At 44.1% G+C, this 21,720-nt stretch overlaps 1 protein-coding gene across 6 annotated transcripts in view; it reads right to left on the minus strand.

The window, feature by feature from the left end:
• PAK3 (p21 (RAC1) activated kinase 3) overlaps nucleotides 1-21,720 on the minus strand; it is a 293,331-nt gene that overhangs the window by 57,318 nt on the left and 214,293 nt on the right. For 2 of the 6 annotated variants that reach the window (XM_068251120.1, XM_068251118.1), the window contains one exon: nucleotides 5,600-5,644. The exons of the other annotated variants lie outside the window; for them this stretch is intronic. In XM_068251120.1, coding sequence (XP_068107221.1) covers nucleotides 5,600-5,644 — 45 coding nt within the window. The remainder of the gene's footprint in view (nucleotides 1-5,599; nucleotides 5,645-21,720) is intronic. 6 annotated transcript variants of the gene reach the window in all.

The raw sequence follows: 21,720 nt of genomic DNA on the forward strand, positions 1-21,720 counted from the left end.
CCTAAGGTAAATATTCCCGTGGGCTGCAGGCACTACTGTGATTTTCAGGGAGTCCCAGCCCTTGATCAGGACTACATAGGAGGACGGGGGAAGCCTTATTAGGATCCAGAGACTTGACCCTCCTGAGGTAAGTACTGTCCAGGGGCACTTTTTTTTTTACTACAGATTTTCTTTAAATGTTTTATTAAATTTGCTCTGAGCCTAGGAGTTCCATACGTTGTTAAGGAGCCTGGCCCCCTGATCACTGCGAGCTAATCACAGTGAACAGGAAGGGAACAAAGAAAAAACAGGTTCTGGTCCTAAAAGGGACTAGAGCATTTAGTCCAAAATTATAAAATTAGTTATTAAATGAAATTGACATTTGTCATCTATATATCTTCAGATTTTTAATCTCTATGGCTTTGGTGCTATTTAGTCGGCAGTTTTCATTCGTTTGATAATCCAGTTGGCCCATTGTCTGGTTAGTCCCACAGGTGTCTCATGGAGTGATGGGCACAGGGGAGTGCTAGCACTCACACTGTGTTCATCTGCACTACAGGTTTACATTTACATCATTGTGCTAAAACTGGTGTCATGGAACACATACATATACTGTAGTGCTGGATACAAGTGGTTAATACATGTGATGGTAAATTGGAGTGTAATGAAGTACCTGACTGGCTGTCTCTTGCTTTCATGGAAAAAACATTACAATAAACAATGGACCAGGTCCCTGTCCAAATTCCTTCCCCTATCCCATCATCAACCATATGAGATAGCCAGGGAGTAGCTAAGAGGTGGTACCAGCTAGTCTGGCAGCCATTTCTACAGGCGTGCTTTCTGTTCATCAATATCATGAGTGTACTCCATGGGCACATGAAGGCCTGATGAAGACCTGAAACAAACTAGTTTTTTTTTGCTTTCATGTTATTTGTACTTTGTTATCTAATGTCATGTTATGATATGTTGTTTTTCTTTCATGCCTGGGAAATATATGGAGTGCTATTCTGACCTTTAATAAAGAAATTGCTGCTTTTGGAAATTTGTTTTTGGATATCCTCTTAGAAAGACAGAGCTATATACATTTTTTTTTCAGTCGTGAAAGGTTAACCACTTAACGACCACGGACAGCCGATCGGCGGACCTAGGTGTTAAGTGGTTTTACATGGAAACGGCCGCTCGTTCGAGCTGCCTTTCCATGTCAGTTCACAGAGGGTGTCTCCGTGAACTGCCTGCGAGCCTCCGATCGCGGCTCGCAGGCGTAATGTAAACACGCGGGGAAAAAAACCCCGCTGTTTACATCGATACGGCGCTGCTGCGCAGCAGCGCCGTAAAGGAGATCGGCGATCCCCGGCCTCTGATTGGCCGGGGATCGCTGGCATCTGATAGGCTAAAGCCTATTAGAGGAGGCGCAGGATGGATCGCCATCCTGTGCCGCCCACAGCGTGAGGGAGAGGGAGGGAGGAAAATCGCTGCGGAGGGGGGCTTTGAGGAGTCCCCCCCACCACACAGAGCGTCGGCGATCAGACCCCCCCAGCAGGACATCCCCCAAGTGGGAAAAGGGGGGGGGGGGGGAGTCTGAACCCCCTGGAGAGCCCACGCAGCACAGATCATCCAAAAATCCCCTGGTCCTTAAAGGGAAACTTAAGTCAAACAAAAAAAAATGAGTTTTACTCACCTAGGGATTCCAATAGCCCCCTGCAGCTGTCCGGTACCCTCGCCATCTCCCTCTGATCCTCCTGGCCCCGCCGGCAGCCACTTCCTGTTTCGGTGACAGGAGCTGACAGGCTGGGGACGCGAGTGATTCTTCGCATTCCCAGACACATTAGCACCCTCTATGCTGCTATATGGTATATGATATATGCTATAGCAACATAGATGGCGCTATTGTGGCCAGGAACGCGAAGAATCACTCGCATCCCCAGCCTGTCAGCTCCTGTCACCGAAACAGGAAGTGGCTGCCAGCGGGGCCAGGAGGATCGGAGGGAGACGGCGAGGGCACCGGACAGCTGCAGGGGGCTATTGGAAGCCCCAGGTGAGTAAAACTCATTTTTTTTGTTTGACTTAAGTGTCCCTTTAAGTGGTTGGTTGTTTATTGCTATGGGTGTCTGTGGTACAAAAACATATTCCATTCATGTGATGTTACTGAAAACTGAAAGAAAGGAGAATCTCTCCAGTCCAGCATATACAGCAATATTTGACATGAGAGTGTAACCCTTTCTTTTATTATTAAATGTGTAAAATATGTTTGTCAGCATTTATTTTACACTAAGGGTGTCAAACTCAAATACAAAGTAGGCTGAAATTGTACACTGGGACCTTGTTGCGCTCCTAATCTTGTTTTTTATTGGCCACCCTCCTCCCTTATGAAGTTCCCAGGTGTCTAATTCCCCCCATCCCCCCTCCAACCCCCTATACAATTCCCTGGTGTCTAGTGGTCCTCCCTCCCCTATACAGTTCCCTGGTGTCTACTGGTCCTCCCTCCACTATACTGTTCCCTGGTGTCTAGAGGCCCTCACCCAACCACTATACAGTTGCCTAGTGTTTAGTGCTTTCCTCCTACCTCACCCATATAGCTTCACTGGTGTTCTAGCTTCACCTTCAATATAGCTTCCCTGGTGGTCTAGAGTGGGCCAAACATTACACAAAGTGGGGAAACCACTTGAGGGCCAAATTTAATGGCTCTGAGGGCCAGATTTTACCCGCGGGCCAGAATTTGACGATTGTCTTACACTGAATACAAAACATCATCTTGTAACAATATACATCAAAGTTTCTTGCAGATCCCTATCTGCTTCTTTTGGGTTAATATTGAGACCGACTTTCCCAGTGCACTTTTATTAAAGTACAGATGAGAACATTACTAGTCATGTCATCTTGTATGTTGACTGCAGTCATGTTTATATCAATACCTCTCTCTCAGATCTTAAAGTGAACCTCCGGACTAGAAATCAACTCAGCAGAACTGAAAAGGCCTGGTGTTTCTTTAACAATTTCACAGCATCAGAACTTTGTTTTTGTTACCAAAGCATCATTTTTAGCTGCATTTTTAGCTACGCTCCACCCATCAAAGAAAACTGCCCGGGTTTTTTTTCCCCTAATGCTTTGCAAAGCATGATGGGATTTCCTATGTTGTTATTCACGTTACCTAGCAACTGGGATGGGTGATCAGCACACAGGACAGTTGGAACTGTGTCTCATGCTCCCGGTCACCTCCTTCCAACCAAAAAGATGGCTGCCCTCATGAAATCAAACATTTGCCTGTTCTTTTAAAAGAGATTATATTACCTATCTATTTTAAAGAGACTCTGTAACAAATTGTTTATCTTTATTTCTTCTATGCTATAAGTTCCTATGCCTTTTCTAATGTGGTCTGGCTTACTGCAGCTTTTCCTAATTGCACAGTAGCTGTGTTATCTCTGTTATATGATCTAATCTTCTCTCTATAGTCGGCACAGTCAGGCTGAGGCAGTCAGACTGGAATGTGCAGGGCTGCTTGTGATTAGCTAGAAGCTGTACACACCCCCTGCAGGCTCTGTGTGACTAACACACTCTGCTTAGCTGAGCCTATTAGAAGCTGGTTAGTTTGTTTGTAAACACTGCCTAAAACTGGCAATTACAAGCCAGGTTTGCAGCAGAGAATGGCAGAAACAGCACAGAGGGGACCAGGAGCACATAATGAATAGAATGGTATGCTTTTTATTGTAAGAATTTCAGAGTACAGATTCTCTTTAATTAACATAACTAAAGCTCCTCTTAAACTGAAACCTCTCATGGCTTTCTGTGTGACTGGTCATAGTGTTATGTACAGTGCTAATATAGCTCTTTTTACAGTCTATTTCAGTGTATAAGCCAAGTCACCCCCTTTGCAGTAGCATGTGACAGTTTTAGAAACACACTTTTGATTTTGCTGCCTCATAACTGCCAAGCTTGGACACCTGTATAAGCGCTCTCACTTGGTTACACGTGCACAATGGCGGTTGTCAAGTGAAAGAGTAACTAATGGTGGTCATTATTGGTCCAACTTTAGTGAACGACTGCTTAACTTAATGGGCACCTGTAGTAAAAGTATGACTCATCAAGCATTTGTGTGAATTTGCCCTTAAAGGGAACCCGAGGTGATGGATATAGAGGCTGACGTGTTTATTTCCTTTTAAATGATGCACATTGCCTGGATGTCTTGCTGATCCTCTGCCTATAATACTGTAAGCCATAGACCCTGAACAAGCATGAGTGAGACCTGTGTGAGGTATGGAACCTATGGAAGCTGCCATATTTATTTCCTTTTTAACAATACCAGTTGCCTGTCAGCCCTGCTGATCTTTCTGATCAGTAGGATCTAAATTACACACCTGAAACATGCAGATAATCTTGTCAGGTCTTTCACAGACATCTGATCTGCATGCTTGTTGAGGGTCTATGGTTTAAAGTATAAGATTTTTTTTATTAGAGGCAGAGGATCAGCAGGACAGCCAGGCAATATGGATGATTTGAAAGGAAATAAAAATGTCAGCCTCCATATCCCTCTTACCTCGGGTTCCCTTTAAAGTGAACCAGAGATCAAGTCAATTAAAGAGTTGGTACTTGCGGGAGGTCCACGCATGCGCAGAAGACCAGACTGGATGCTGCTACCGGGGCTGATTGTGGCAGAACGGCAGACCACGGAAGGATGCCGTGGGACTCAGACGAGCTTATGTGGCTGGAGGAAGCCTCGTGTAAGTATCAAATTGATTTGATCTCTGGTACACTTTAACAGCTTCTGTGCCTCTCCAGAATGCACTGCAAAGCAGGCAAATAGAATACACCATACTGCAGTGCATATGGAAATAATTGCATTTAGTGAGTTCAATGTTATTTCTTAGGATTCAATAATCCCTAAAAGCAGAAGCTGACAGCCAGTTCAGACTGCATTTAGAAGCTACACAGGCTACTTGTGTACTACTTTCAAAATGATATTAGCTAGGCAGCACATGTCAAAAATATCTTTATACAAAACAGCAGGGTCACATACACATTCCTATCTGGCAAATTAAGACATTGCTGCTTTCTATAGATATGACATCTTGGAAGTTTGCCTTTGTGACTGTCACTAGTGACTGTGGTGAGGTGAGCACAACTCTCTGCTTGTTACAGTTCTTACTGCACAACCAATGTAGAATAAACTTTAGATGTGTCTCTAGTGAAACATAGCTAAACAGTGGAGAAAAACATGGAGACCTACTGATGGACTTCTGAAAACAGCTTGCTTTGAGTTACTATACTGAAAACAGATCACTTCTACTTCATCATTCTACACCATTCAAAACACTTAATATATGTAATGCACTTTTATCATTGTATGGACTTGATGACTAAGGCTGTATATGATGACAACTGGAAGAAAACAAATATTTATCTCAGTGCCATTCCGGTTGAGACAAACTCAAGAACATGCTGTGGCTCTTAAAATCAAACAGGTTTGACATATGAAGTGACATGGGCCCCTGGAGGTTGGAGTGAATGAGAGAAGAGTGAGCCAAGCAACATATCTACAGCACACGCATGAACTTGCAGCTGCAAACGCTAGGACATCTCAAAGAAGCACTTGTGAGGCAAGCTTCTTTTTGGGCCTGTGACGCACCTCTGCGAGTTTCCCTGAGCCCATCTGTGAACCACAGAGATCTGGCTGCAATGGACGTAAATAAAGAAAGAGAAAAGAAAAGTTAAAAATAGGATGTGGGATAACTCAGAGGGTGGAGAGGGAGATGAGTTAAGAATGAGGGGAGGGGGACTCCATGTTACGTGAAAATTAAAATCCCATGTGAAAGGGAGGGAGTGAACAGAATGGAGGGTTAGGGCTTCGGGTGCAGTGCAGGCAGGAGGAGGACAGATTTTGGAAAACAGGTCTAGTTCGGTTGTGTTTTAGGAATTTGATCTAGAATGGCTTGTAAAAAATGTAGTAATGTTGGCAGTGCCTCAGCATAAGACCATCTATCACTTCTGCCTTATTCTAGTTTAAAAACTCCTAATTGATTATTTTTACCCTTTGCTCACCTCCGCTGTAATTCAAAAATGTGAAAAAGAGCCCAAATTACTTACTACGACTGTTTCCCCTCTTGGTTTTATCCAAATGCAGCAATGGCCTACATGAGTTAAAAGAAATCAGTGAAGTTTTACTTACCATGGGCTTCTCCCAGCCCCTAGAAGTGTATCTGCTCCAAGGGTGCAGTTCCATGGTCCTCCAGGGTATCTCTGGCCTGGTTGGGGTCTTGGGTTCCAGGCTTTTGCGCGGGCACACTGTGTACTCCTGTGGCCAGAAGCGCTCTGTGTTTACACAGTTCAAGTCTTTGTGAACTGTGCAAGCGCAGAGTGCTCCCATCCATGGGAACGTGATCACAAGAGGGCCCGCCCGCACAGAAGCCTGGGACCCAGCCTGGAGTCACAATCTTATGAAGGGTACAGCATGGAGGACTATGGAACTGCGGCGCAGGAGCAGGTAGACTTCTAGGGTCTGGAAAAAGCCCCAGGTAAGTAAAGCTTCACTGATTTATTTTAACTCATGTTCTCTTTAAGCAGCAAGGAAGCATTGTAGCAGCTCTGGAAGGCAACAGCCTACTCTCTAAGATAGACTGGCTCAGTGGCACATGTAGAAGCAGAGCACCCCTCTGGCCACACCCTGAAGTATCTCCCACCTACAGATTACACAATCTCTTAGCAGTCTTTGCAAAGACAGAAAACTGCCATGGCAGTTTTTCAGAAAGGGGGTGCGGCTAACCATCAAAACTGTTATAACTTCAGTTGCCTGAGCTGATAGTGTGGGTTTTATTTTTACACCAGGGGTCCACTTAAATTTATATTTTTGCAAGCTTGAGGCAGGGAACTCACTTGACAGTTGTACGCGTTTTCCGCACAGAAAAACTGAGAACTCATGTAAATCAATGCGCTAGTTCACACTTAATACGTTCTTCACGCACAGCAAAAAACCTGACATTCTGCATCATGATTCTGCATATTTTGTCAGTTTTCTGTATCAATTACATTAGCTGCTGTGAAGAAACACATGCGTTTTTCTGCATAGAAACACACTTGGTGTGCAGAAAACGTACACAGAAAAACGCATACAGAAAACAAAGAGAATGTGTGTTTCTTACCTGATAGTTAGGCTGCTATCACAGTGGGACGTTACAGGCACACGTTAGAGCAGCCTGTAACGCAGCCCACCGCACAGTAATGAAAAATCAATGGGCTGTTCACAGTGCCCACATTGCGTTACATTGTAACGCTGCACGTTCTGGGAAAGTGCAGCATGCTGTGCGTTATACTGGGCTTTAGCTGCGTTAGACTGCTTGCACATGCTCAGTGCCTAGCCACATGGCTAATTAATATTCACTGCACTGTGGTGACGTAACCTGGACTCAGTGTTGTCTGGATCATGAATGAATCGTTCATTTGATCCGGATCTTTTTAGTGAGTCGAATCATCCGGATCATCACAATGAACGATTCCGTTCACAGTGGATGGCTGTCTGGAAGAAACAGGAACATACAGAATGTACAGTGCAGGGAAAGTCCTGTCCTGCTAGTCATTTCACCCCCAGTCTGCTTCCCTAGTAAAATGATTCAAATGATTCGGTTCAAAGATCCAGATCTTTTCAATGATCCGATTAAAATCATCTGAATCCTTGAAAATCCGGACTTCACCCATCACTATCCTGGAGCGGCTGTTCTGTCGGTATAGATAGAACGAAAACAGCGCACCAAGAGCCGCACAACGCGGCTCAATCTGACGTCCAACTTCAGCACCACCATAGTTGCGTTAGGGGCACGTTATGCGATCTTAACGTCCCCTAAAACGCAACGTCTTGGTGTGAAAGAGGCCTAAGGGTTGGCACCACAATGACATCTTAACAGCTTGAAAAAGGGTGTGTAACCCAAAACAGCAACATTTTGCTGTATATTCAACAGTAATTAGGCTGCTTCCATTTATTTTAATGGATTACTAATAAGAAGATCTTTGGTTTGTGCCAAACCCTTACTACAAAGCTTGCAAAGGCAGCCTGGGTGCTACAGAGGACTTTGGGTCAAGATCACTTGTAGCATGGGTGCACTTATGTATCCATTTGCTTTATATATATTTTATGCATTTAAATATACATAGTACAGTTAATGCATTAGGGAGAGTTCATACATGTGAAGGGTTTTTTTTGTGCGCAGATTTTTAGACACTATGTTCGTCTACATTTAAACAAGCATTTTTCCACAGTAGTGAATGCTTGTCAAAGAGAAAATGCACACTTTGGACTTGATTAAGGCCCAGTGCACACCAAAACCGCTAGCAGATCGTCAAAACGCTAGCGGTTTTGGGAGCAGAGAGCAGATATTTGGCCGGGTGCACACCAAGCGGATTTTGTACGCGATCCACCAGCCGCATCAGCCAGTGAAAACGCTTGGCTATTGTATTTCAATGTGTGGTGCACACCGGCGGTTTGAGGTTTTTTAGCAAACCGCAAACGCGCCGCAGGAGGCGCGTTTGCGGCTTGGCAAAAACCTCAAACCGCCGGTGTGCACCATCCCATTGCAATACATTAGCCAAGCATTTTTCCAGGCGGATGCAGCCGGCGGATCGCTCCAAAAACCGCTCGGTGTGCACTGGGCCTCACTAAACTGAATAACTGATATCACAGTCGCGCCAGCGTTTTTCACGTAACGTTTTTCATGTGCATTCGCACATTTTTGCGAATTTTCAAAACGTTACCAAAACACTAGCGCGACCGTGATATCAGTTATCACGGTTTAGTGAATCAAACCCTTTGTGTGAAATTATGCTGCAAAGTTGTGAATTTTTTTTACCTGCATGCACAATTCACATTTAAAGTGGATCTAAAGCTAAAAAAATAATAAAAAACAGATACTCACCTAAGGTGAGGGAAGTCTCTGGGTCCTTTAGAGCCTTTCCGTTCCTCCTCAGAGTTTCCTCTTTCCCCCCAAAGGCTCCTCCGTTTGAATCTCCTGCTGCAAGAGACTTCGGAAGTCTTTGGAAGCACTCGGGCTACCGAAGTGATGCGCATGTGCATGTGTGCAAGTGCGCAACAGAGGGTGCTCGCGCATGTGCAGTATGGGGCGAGTGCTTCAGAAGACTCCTGAAGCCAGCCCACCACAGAAGAGAACAGTCTATGACCCATGGGTGGTAGACTGCTAACGGGGGAGCCAGCGGGGGAACACGCACACCGTGAGGAAAACGGGAAGGCTCTATAGGACCCACAGACTTCCCTCTCCTTAGGTAAGTACCTGTTTTTTTGTTTAGCTTCAGACTCCTTTTAAAGAGACTCTGTAACAAAATTTCATCCTTATTTCTTCTATCCTATAAGTTCCTATACCTGTTCTAATGTGTTCTGTCTAACTGCAGCCTTTCCTACTTGCACAGTGGCTGTATTATCTCTGTTATATGATCTAATCTTCTCTCCTCTGTCGGGTCTGTCAGGCTGAGGCAGTCAAGCTGGAATGTGCTGTGCTGCTTGTGATTGGATAGAAGCTATATACACCCTCTCCAGGCCCCCTGCACACTCTGTATGACTCACACCACTTGATATGTCTTTTGTTTGTAAACACTGCATAAAAATGGCAATTACAAGCCAGGATTGCAGCAGGGAGTGGCAGAAACAGCACAGAGGGGCCCAGGAGAACAGATTTAATAGAATGGTATGCTTTTTTATTGTAAGAATTTTAGAATACAGATTATCTTTAAGTGTGAATGATCCCGTTGACTTACATGGGTTTTAATTACAAATGCGAATTTGCATGGGGGAAAAGGCAAGTGTGATTTTGACAAGTGTGAGCCCTGCCTAAATAATAATACGGTATATACTGGGAAACCTTTAAGAATCAAATGGGTTTAATAGATAATGAGGCTTACAGAGTCACATAAAATGAAAATAAGGAGAGAAAAGTAATACTGAAGTTTGCTTGGAAAGGGCTGAAATTGTCTTCCAAACATAATAAGTATAGCCCCATTTACAGTGGGGTGTTGTGGTGCAAAGTAATGGACGCATTCTAATGCTGAAAATCATACTGCAATGGTAAATCTATGCAACGCAAACAGTGCATCTGGTGGGATGCGATCTAAGTGCAGTATCCCAACACACTGCATAATGCATGCATTAACCGTGGTAGTGAAGCATACTTTTTATTGACTGTATGCAACGCAATGTCGCACAAGGTGCGGTGTGACTTTTTCATTTCGTCTTTACAGGGAACACGACAAGCTCCCATTGTGAATGGGGCCTAACTACTCTTCTTTCATTACTCTCATCCCACATTATAGATAAGGCAAGAAACAGGTAGGGATAGATCATTCATAAAATAAGTTTTATGACTCAATCCCATTGTTATACTACTACTCTCTATTATAAGAGTCATTATCACAACTGTTCTATAGATATGTTTGACAATTTAGGCATCTAGCCGTGATGATTGAAAAGGTGTGATGTGCTGAATCAGAAGCAAAAAGTACTGCATTTTAAATTTGGTTTCAGGTCTTGTTCCCACTAGATGTGTTGCCATACAGAATTGCATTGCACACATCTGGAAGATATCCAAGGACATCACATCAGACCGCATAGAAAGTAATATTTGTAGTTCAGAATAATTGTGTTGCAGTGCAGTAACTGGGTAGTGGAATGATGAAGGGCCCTGACCCTCTCTGCCCCTGACACAGGAGACTTGAGTTTTAATCTTCCCTCTTCCTGTTCAGTAAGCCAGCAGCTATTCAGTGAGGATACCTTGTACTAGACTCCCTAACACAGTCACTGCCTATAGAGCATGCCCTTGGCAGCTCTGGCACTTTGAGTCCGCTAGGAGAGTGATCTGCAAACTTGGCTCTTCAGCTGTTAAGAAACTACAAGTGTGGGACTTGTAGTTCCCTAACAGCTGGAAAGCCAAGTTTGCAGATCACTGCGCTAGGAGAAAAGCACAATATAAATGTTCTGTGTCCTTGTTAGTGCATTCTTTTAAATGCACAGCTGCACGCGTTCTGCCAAATCCTGTGTGCTGCCCATGCTTTGAATGGAATCTGTCCTAAAATAAAACACAGTGGTTTTGTGTTGTCGCGCACTGCAATATTAATTTTTGTCAACAACTTGCGTTTTACAGTGGGAACGAGTCCTAAGCCTGGCTTTCCTCACCATCTTAACTGGTTTAGAGGGGACCAGAAGCGAGAGGTATATGGAGGATGTCATATTTATTTCATTTTAAGCAATACCAGTTGCCTGGCTGCCCTGTTGATTCTGTGCCTCTAATACTTTGAGGCCGTGTACCGACAAAAACAGGCCTCCGGGGATTACTGCGTTAGTACGCGATAATCCCTGCCTGGCCAAGATCCAAACAGGAAGTGACACTCGTTTGCGGTCGATTCCAGTTTTGGGGATACGGAAGCGTATTTAAAATATATGCTTCCGCGCAAGCAAGCACACTAGCTTTTTGTTAAAGCACTGCGTTGCCATAGACTTACATGACTTCCAATCCGATGCAGATTGCCGCACAGTAGCGTTGGTATGTGCTCGCGTTAGATAGGGCACTTCCTGCACCGCTTAGCGCAATGTGGGGGTGTGAACTCCCCCAGAGACTTTCATTGCCCGGGGCCATGATGCGGTAAATTTACCGCTCTGCATCGCCCCAGTGTTAATGGGCCCTTAGCCATAGACCCTGAACAAGCATGCAGCAAATCAGGTGTTTCTGATCTCACCATCAGATCTGACAACATTAGCAGCATGCTTGTTTCTTGTGTTATTCAGAGACAATTGCAGCCAAACAGATCAGCAGGGCAGCCAGGCAACTGGTATTGCTTAAAAGGAAATAAATATAGCAACCTCCATTTTTTTCTCACTTCAAATTCCCTTTAATGCATGGTAATTATGAAGTAAGAAATATGCTCAACATCAACCAATAAAAGCCATCAGAGCATGCTTTACTAGATGACCCCCTTCGTTTCTGATCAGTGGGGATGATTCTGCCAAGGACATACTGTACTCTACTGGTAACTTGTGGGCAATTCCAACATTGCGCAGAAAAGTGCAGATTTTTTTAGTTTTATTTATTGCATGTGATTAACCTTTAAAGTGAAGCAAGTTCAGTTCGCTTGAATTCTTTCCTAACCAGGAGACATCTTACTAAACAAATACTATTACTATGTTTTGTTTGTTTTTTAAATCTTCATTCAGATTTAAGGAATTTATAAAAAAAAAAGAGGACTCTGGGTATTTGTGCTGAAAAGTTCTTCAGTAAATAATGGTAATCCCCTTATTTCTATAATATTAGCTGGATAGCATGGCATTTCCACTATATACAAATACCCATACTGCCCACACAGTGCTGTGCCCCTCCATACTAACATGTCCCACACCAAAGCCCCCCATCCCATGCGTCCAACTGATTTACTGGGGTGTGTTTAGTGGCGATAACAGCAATGCTGAACTGTCATATAGAAAATGAGTGACATGAAGGGAGTGAGTTACACCTCCCCTCCATCCCTCAAAAAACGAGAACAGTACCACAACTTCATACATATGCCTAAATTTGGAAAATTTCTACTATGTTTTTCTGAAGACTCTCTCAAGCTCTTTTAGGTTGGATGGAGACCATCAGTGGACAGCTATTTTCTGGTTCTCCAGAGGGGGTTTGGTAAGGCTCAAATCCTCTATGGTAGCAACTCCCACGTTGTCATTGTTTTGACATTGTGAAGATTTGGCCAAGTGTAAAGCCTGATCTACACGGAGCGATCCGGTGGCTTGATTAGCTGCCGGATCGCCTCTTCCACATCCCCGCGCATACACGCCGCGTCCCCACTCGCCCGCGCGTGCGTCGGATTCGATCCGTCCTCGTCCCCGCTTATCTTCCGCTTGATTCCCTGCCATTGTCCCCTCGTGGGGAACGAGCAGCGAATCGGCGGTGGGGAGATCCGTCCTGTCGGATCATATCAATCGAGCCGCGTCAGCCAAATCGCCGCCGGATCGCTACGTGTAGACGTAGCTTTAGGGCCAGAGTACTCTGGAGCAAGGTATTATTAAAATGAAACTCCACCTGTTGAAACAGGAATGTGTTATTCCCAATCTGTTTCCTTAAAACTGGAAGCAAGAAATTGCCGAAAATGTGGCATTCTGAAGCAATCAGTTTTGTTTACTTGAACTAAGGGACCAAGACTCTGGAAAACAACCTCACACAATAACTCCTCTCCACCAAACTTAACACTTGACACAATGCAGTCATTCAAACCCAGGCTCATCCATTGGCCTGCCAAATATGCCAGATTCAAAACTTCAAAGAACACGTCTCCACTGCTCTAGAATCCAGTGGCAGTGTATTTTACACCACTGCATCTGACACTTTGGGTTGATGTCAGGCTTAAATGTAGCTGCTTGGCCATGGAAACCCATTCCATTAGGATCTCTATATACTGTTCTTGAGCTAATCTGAAGATCATCCAGTTTGCAGCTACTGACTGAGCAGAAAATTGGCAACTTCAGCACAATGAGGAATTCAGTATGCAGTGACCCCACTCTATGTTTTTTCCATAGCCTATCACTTTTTGCCCACGTTGATGAAGGAATATTTAGTAGCGGAGTCATTTTATGAATGGACGTACTGCACAGGTGCAGTATCACAGTACTACGCTGAAATTCTCTGAGCTCCTGAGTGCGACCCTTATTTTACAAATGTTTGTAAAAGTAGTCTGCAAGGGTAGGTGCCTGATTTCATACACCTGCTGCCACGGAACTGCTTGAAACGCCCAAATTCAATGATTTGGAAGAAGAAATCTTGATACTTTTTTTTAATATAGTGTAACTTTAGAGACTTTGACTCAAAAAGGTTAGTAAACCATTGAGTCTGTAACCATCCTTTGTGGAATGGTTTAACTGAAGCTTGTGACATCAGATTGTGAGCTGCTTCCTTAAAGTGGAATAAAACTCTGACATAACATAACATGACATATCATTCGATAAAAATGTATTTCCCTACTTTTTTTTTACCCATACAGTTATCAAATTTGCTTTTGTGCACAGGTAATACTGTATTGTCCATTTACAAATTACAAGTTCCCAAAGTAAAGTTTATCTGCTCTGAAATCTGTCATTGTCTTTTATTCATAGTTGCTGTAATTCTATATTAAAATCCTCTAATGATTATTTCTTCAACAGTGTGCATGCTAGAAGCAGAAAGAGCTCCTTTTCAAAACAGCTAGGAATGTAGCAACAGAGGAATGTAAGCAAAAGATAATGCTATTTTCTCAGATCAAATGCAGATAATGCAGATCACAATCTGAAGCAGCTTTCAACTGAAGAGCAAAGTGTCGTGTTTAACTGTTTGAATACTGTTCTGCTTCGGTTTGTTTTTTTTGTGTGGTAATAGGTTTAAGGCTGTAAGTAATCTTTTAGAGCAAAGAAGAATACTGAGTTTCAGACCAGTTTAAAGAGAACCAATACACTAAAAAAAAAAAAACATGAGTTTTACTTACCTGGGGCATGTACCAGCCCCCTGCAGCCATCCTGTGCCCTCGCAGTCACTCATGGCTCCTCGGGTCCCCTGCTGCCAGCTAGTTTCGTGTTTGCCGACTGGGAGTCGGCCGGCTGCCATGCATTCCTTTTTACGCATTTCCACTGGTGCAGTAAGCTATTGCGGGCATCAACAAGTACATTTTTACGCGTTACGGGTGTAATGCGTAACATTTTAAGCATTACGCCCGTAATGCATAAAAATGTACTTGTTGATGTCCGCAATAGCTTCCTGCACCAGCGGGAATGCGTAAAAAGGAACGCATGGCGGCCGGCCGACTCCTAGTCGGCAAAAATTAAAATAGCTGGCAGCAAGGGACCAGAGGAGCCATGAGTGACTGCGACTGCACAGGATGGCTGCAGGGGACTGGTACATGCCCCAGGTAAGTAAAACTCATGGTTTTTTTTTAGAGTTAGGCTGGTTTCACAGTGGGACGTTAAAATCCCACGTTACAGCAGCCAGTACCGCAGCCTAACTCACAGCAATGTGCTTGTTCACAGTGCACACGTTGCGTTACATTGTAACGCAGCAAGTTTAAACAAAGTGCTGCATGCTGTACGTTATACTGGGCTAAGCCACGTTAGACTGTTTGCACATGCTCAGTAATGTTGAAGGAGAAGGTCTCCCCTCCTCCTCTGCGGCCAGCCACATGGCTAATTAATATTCACTGCACTGTGGAGAGTCCTGGTGGGACTGTAGTATTGTCCGGATCATAACCGAATCGTTCATTTGATCCGGATCTTTTTTGTGAGTCGAATCATCCAGGTCATCACAATGAAAGATTCGGTTCACAGTGGATGTCTGTCCGAAAGAAACAGGAACATACAGAATGTACAGTGCAGGGAAAGTCCTGTCCTGCTAGTAATTTCACCCCCAGTCTGCTTCCCTAGTAAAATGATTCAAATGATTCGGTTCAAAGATCCGGATCTTTTCAATGATCCGATTCAAATAATCCGAATCCTTAAAAAGATCGGACTTCCTATCACTAACCTGGAGCGGCTGCTTTGAGAGCTGCATAACGCAGCTCAATCTGACGTCCAACTTCAACACCACCATGCGTTGCGTTAGGGGCACGTTATGCGACCATAACGTCCCCTAAAACGCAATGTCTTGGTGGGAAAGTAGCCTTAAGGTTCCCTTTAAACAGTGTGTTAAGTCGATGGCTAGTTTTATTTCCAGTTGCCAGAAAGCACTGTGTTCTTTTGCCTGTGCCTGTTGCTGAATTTATTATGAACGTGACAGCATAATGGTACGGACCTCTACAGGGTGGCAACTTTAAGGCTGTTGGGTTGTATGTCATAGCACTGAGCACTACTGACACGTAGCTTGCAGGAACAGTAATAATTCTACCTTAAAAATAAAGGGAAGCAGCACATACAACCACATTATATTTTTACTGGCTCTAGCCTGGTTATGGCCCGTGTGTGTTGCTGCTGGTATAATGGTGCACAAGTTTGGGTACACATAAGCAATGTAAACCAGGCTTGGTAGTATCCTGTCACAGTTTTTTCTGAAAAGCTCATTGGGCAGAAACTCAGTTTAGAATGGGCTTGTGAGGGTTCTTGGGAGCTGAGCACTAGCTGCCTAGAGGAGCACTGTGCAGCACTCAGGGCTGGATTTCTGGAAAGGCCACCAAGGCCCAAGCCTTGAGCAGTAGCTGGCCAAGGGGTGGCTGGAAAGGGAAGAGGGATTGCTGCATATGGAAAAAGAGACCACAAATGGAATACAGATGTTGCAAATATGGCGCAACACATGGAAATAGGAAGCTGCTGCCCAAGGGACCTGTTTAGGAATGAAGCAGGCTGCTGTACATAAATGTTAGACATGGAAGAGTAAGCTGCACAATGAATAAGAGGGGATGCTGCATATGGAAGCTGCAAGAAAGTTTGCCTGGGGTGAAAAAACTATAATTCCGGCCTTGGCTGCACTAGGATTTAGAACAAACCTTTGACTTGTGGGTCTTATGCTGGGTACACAAGTTGCGTTCCCGCATCGAATGCGCCGCTCAATTCCCGACGATTTGATTATTTCCGATGCCATGTAAAGTATGGCAAATCGACCTAACGATCCATCGACTCGCGAATCGGACATGTCGGAAATAAACGAATCGACGGGAATTGAGCAGTGCATCGACGGGAATCAAGTGTGGGAACGCAATGTGTGTACCCAGCATTAGTCACATAAAGCCAGCTATTCAGTCTCTACTGGTGAGAATAATAGTGAGGAGTCTGACATTATGTAAAAACTACAGCAAGAGTCCATGCACCAGAGGACATGTTATATAGGCAGCTCTGCTCCAGTAACTAATTGCTACGAATAGCTACTAGAAAATGCACCAGTTTCAGTTGCTACCTCTTGTCAGTGGATGACTTGAATGTAAACATTGCGCTGATAACATTCGCTACTAATGCACATCTAATTGCAGCATCTCGCAACTAATCACCTCAACTTAGTCACTCATGTAACATGGCTGTAATGGAAACAGCTGTGTATCTATATCCTGCTAAGTCCCTTTGAGAAAACATAAAATAGGGAAGGCAAACTAAAGTACTATGTGAATCTCCCATAACTAAAAATTAGCATTTTGGCAGCAGAATCACAATATGCCTGTCAAAACAAATAATGTAAAGTAAAGTAGGAAGAATGCCTGCCACTCCTGTTTATGTTATGAAATGTGCTCAATTCTTAAAAAAAATTGAATTTTAAGAGTATAATAAATACTACTTCTTAAACCATGGGAATTGCCTGGCTGTTTTGCTGATCCTCTGCCTCTAAGGCCTCGTTCACATCTAGCTAGCGCAGATTGCCGTGCGTTCCGAACGCAGTGCATACGATCGCACGCCATCTGCGCTGCTGATCCCATCCATTGACAGTGATGTGATCAGCTATGCGCTTGTGGGCAAAATGCAGGCAGCAGTGCGCAAATGTTTCCTAGCACATCGTACTGCTGCGCAGCGCAGTAGATGTGAACTGTAGAAGGGCTGTTTATGCCCTTCTGCCGTTCCTGCGTTTCAGCACATCATACGCGCTTCCAAATGCGCATATGATGTGAACAAGGCCTAATGCTTTTAGTCATAGATCCTGGACAAGCATGAAGATCAAATGTCTGACTGCATTAACAGCATGCTTGTTTCAGGTGTGTGATTCAGACACTACTGATGCATGGAAGATCAGTAGGATGCCAGGTAGCTGGTATTGTTTAAAGGGAAATACAAATGGCAGCCTCCATATCCCTCTCACTTCAAATGTCCTTTAAGTGGGAGTTCACATTAATGCATAGCAATATCAGATATTAACATTTTAAAACATGTGTGACATAGTGGTGAGCAATGTTGTTTCAACACCCTGATGACTTCCTTCACAACAACAACAAACACAGGATGTAATCCCCTGTAATTCTGATGACTCGCAATAACAGGCTACATTAAGAGTCATAAGTTACTGTGCAGGAATAGGAATCGGGTCCTGCACGCTGCTTAGGCTTTATCCACACAAGTATTGAGGGAGAAACTGTGATCTGGGCATTTCTGTGATGAGGGCTTACTGGGGCAAGGACTATATGAATGGTGTATATCAGTCCAAGTCTGTGTGCCAAAAAGCAAAGCTTTGCTACCACTTGGGTACATCAATGGACTTCTTGCTTGGTTTCTAGCTGAATACTTTGAGGATGCCCGGTGAGCATAACAAACTCTCTGATAGCCTCCACCAACCACTCTGAGAACACTAGTTACATCACATAAAAGATTTGCATTTTGATGTAAAAATAAATGTTTGGCTACAGGTCATATAATTATTAAATATTAAACAATAGAGTTTTTTTTTTTTTGGGGGGGGGGGGGGCATGAACAACTGTGTTGAACAGAGGTGGTAGACCCTACCGCAACAGTGCTCACAGCAAGTTATTATTGCTCTAAGCTGGGTACCCACATACCTGGGAGGCTGCTGGAATTACCACTGCTGAGTGCTGCCAGCTCAGCTGGGACCTTGCTCCCTCAAGCATATCTATTCATTGCTATGGAGGAGGAGGGGAGGGCAAGTCAAGAGCAATGCCTAGGACAACACTCTTCTGATGTTTGTGGTTACCCAACAGATGTCCAAGAACAAAGGATTCTGAGAAATGCTGACTTACATTGTGATTCAGGAAAGGGGAGAAGCTACAGAACAGAACTCTGCACTGGGCAAAAACAGCAAAAGTTACTTGCATGACAAGGGAATCTGTTCAAACTGTAGGGAAAAGAAAACTCCTGTAACTGCTGAGATCTGCCCAAATCTTACATATGGAAATGAGTTCCCTTGGCATGTCTATCAACCACAATAATACAGTGTTGCTCATGACTCATACCATGACTCATAGCTGTGCTGGGGCAAAGCAGGAGCAGAGCTGTGCACACTACTGCAGCTCTCCATCCTAAAGTCTGCAAAACTCTACTAATGTTGTTGTTCCATATTATAGCTATATATACTATAAAATCCTAGTGTCTGAAGTTGGAGACGCAGCCCAGACACCACGGATTATAATGCAGGTGCAGCTATGTCATGTATGTTAGCAGGACTGACATGCAGACGACAGCTGTAGTCATGCTTGGGTACAATTTTTAGTTTTCACTATCTGATGTATATAAACCCCAATGACTATATTTAAAATTGGATAGGAAGGGGGGCATAAAATTTTGTCTATTAAAATTTCTTCCTAACAGCAAACCTGAACTTTATGCACACTTTAAAATTGTGGAAAGTGTTGGTGATCTGCTTCGGCATATCGGATTCAGAACACCTGAATACTCCTGAACAGCACACTTCAGCACCATTTCAACACTGAACAATCGGACAGGGTCAGTTCAATTACGTGCGCTTTACGGCACGTTTCACATGACTTCAATACTTCCTCTTGCCTGCCTTGTGAGGAGGAAGCATTGGAGTCATGTGAAAGTGAGGTGTTCAGGAGTATTCAGGTGCTCCAAATCCGATATGCCGTATCAGATCACCAACTCTTCTTACAACAATATAATTCCACCATAATTACTTTCCCATAAGCGTTTTTTGCTGCCTGGCTCCTTGCTAAGGGCTGGTGCACACCGAGCGGCTTTTTCAGCGTTTCTGCAGCCGCTTGCGGCTGCGGATACACTTGGTCAATGTATCTCAATGGGGTGGTTCACACCAGAGCGGGAGGTGTTTTGCAGAACGAATCCTCCCGGGGTGAGGCATTTTTTGGATTGCGGATGCGTTTCTGCCTCAATGTTAAGTATAGGAAAAACGCAAACCGCTCTGAAAAACGCCTGTTCAGAGCGGTTTTGCCGGCGGTTTTGTTACAGGAGCTGTTCAGTAACAGCTTTACTGTAACAATATATGAAATCTACTACACCAAAACCGCTACACAAAACCGCAAAACGCTAGCTGAAACGCTACAGAAAAAGAAGAAAAAGCGTTTCAAAATCTGCTAGCATTTTGCGGATCTGCTAGCGGGTTTTGGTGTGCACCAGGCCTTACAGTGCTGCAATATAGTTTGTGACTCCAGCAGTAGAACAGCAGCTTGTCAATATACTATGCATTCTTTTTCTCCCTTTGCACACTGTTCACAGTTTCTTATCTGAAGTAATTGCTAAAGGAAAGCTGTACTTTCAAACATACATATCCTCATTTGCGCAAAAGGTGGATCAGCGCAACACCAGGCTGCCTCCGAATGGCCTCCAATCAGAGATGCAATGAGCCCCCCCCCCCCCCAGGAACTACAAACGCACCTTGAACCCAAACAGAAGCTCTGCATATACACCAAAAGCATGGCTGTTAAGTGGGAGCAGCTGACCAAAAACAAATTAAATTAGTACATAGCAAGGAAATGAACAGCGCTACTTAAAAACAGGCAAGTGCCTACCTGCAAAAGAGTGCAAGCCCCACTTGTGGGATATAATATACACAGAGCATGCACATGATCTGTCTACCACTGGAGGATGTTGGTTTCCTGTAACAGCTTGCATGCAACCTATTAAGTACTCGTCCCTCCCACTGGGAAGAAGTCAATCCTCCATGGGAGGGGCCTAACACTAACTAAATCCTAACCTATGTATATGCATAGCCTGGGTGCGGCTAATCAAGTAAAATCGAAAACTGCGCAAAAGGTGGATCAGCGCTATGCATATACATAGGTTAGGATTTAGTTAGTGTTAGGCCCCTCCCATGGAGGATTGACTTCTTCCCAGTGGGGGGGGGGGCTCAGCGCATCTCTGATTGGAGGCCATTCGGAGGCGGCCTGGTGTTGCGCTGATCCACCTTTTGCGCAATTTTCCATTTTATTTGATTAGCCGCACCCAGGCTATGCATATACATAGGTTAGGATTTAGTTAGTGTTAGGCCCCTCCCATGGAGGATTGACTTCTTCGCAGTGGGAGGGACGAGTACTTAATAGGTTGCATGCAAGCTGTTACAGGAAACCAACATCCTCCAATGGTAGACAGGTCATGTGTATGCTCGGTGTGTATTATATCCCACAAGTGGGGCTTGCACTCTTTTGCAGGTAGGCACTTGCCTGTTTTTAAGTAGCGCTGTTCATTTCCTTGCTATGTACTAATTTAATTTGTTTTGATATGCTATATACATATCCTCATGCCCCCCATTTCTCCTCACACATAATCAGGTGGAGAGGCCTGGTTTTATACAACAGGCACCAGAATGTCAGTACAATCAATGATGCCAATCCTGTCTTCAGAAGTAGCAGTATGGATACGGCAGGGGGTAGGATATCTGCTGTATTAGAGACTGTCAAACTTTTCAGTAACGCTGGAAATCCTGCCCCCGTTTCATCCCCAGCTACTTACATAGATGGAGTGGGTGACCACTATGATTGTGTTGACAGCTCAACTCCAGTCATGTGACACTGAGCTGCCATGACCAGCCATGTGACAGATGACTGCTAACTAAATGAAGCAGAACATTTTGACAAACCAGGCCAAGTGGATATCTGACCTGGGAACACATAATCCACACATTGAGTTAGGTCTTCTATACCCTGTTTTGGGTGTTTTGTTTGTTCAACAGCATTATCCTGTTCAGTGTTTACCATTGTGACCTATACATTGGTTTACAATATATCCTGTGTCAATCCCATAGTTTGTCACCTGGTTTTAATGTCGGGTGGTGTTTTTTTGGCTACAAATGTCACCTGTTTCCAATACACCAATTAGGCTATGAGTAAGGGCTGTTAAGCCTGAAACATGTATGCCTT

This window comes from Hyperolius riggenbachi, chromosome 8 (genome assembly GCF_040937935.1).
Source record: "Hyperolius riggenbachi isolate aHypRig1 chromosome 8, aHypRig1.pri, whole genome shotgun sequence".
In the NCBI taxonomy this organism is placed as follows: domain Eukaryota; kingdom Metazoa; phylum Chordata; class Amphibia; order Anura; family Hyperoliidae; genus Hyperolius; species Hyperolius riggenbachi.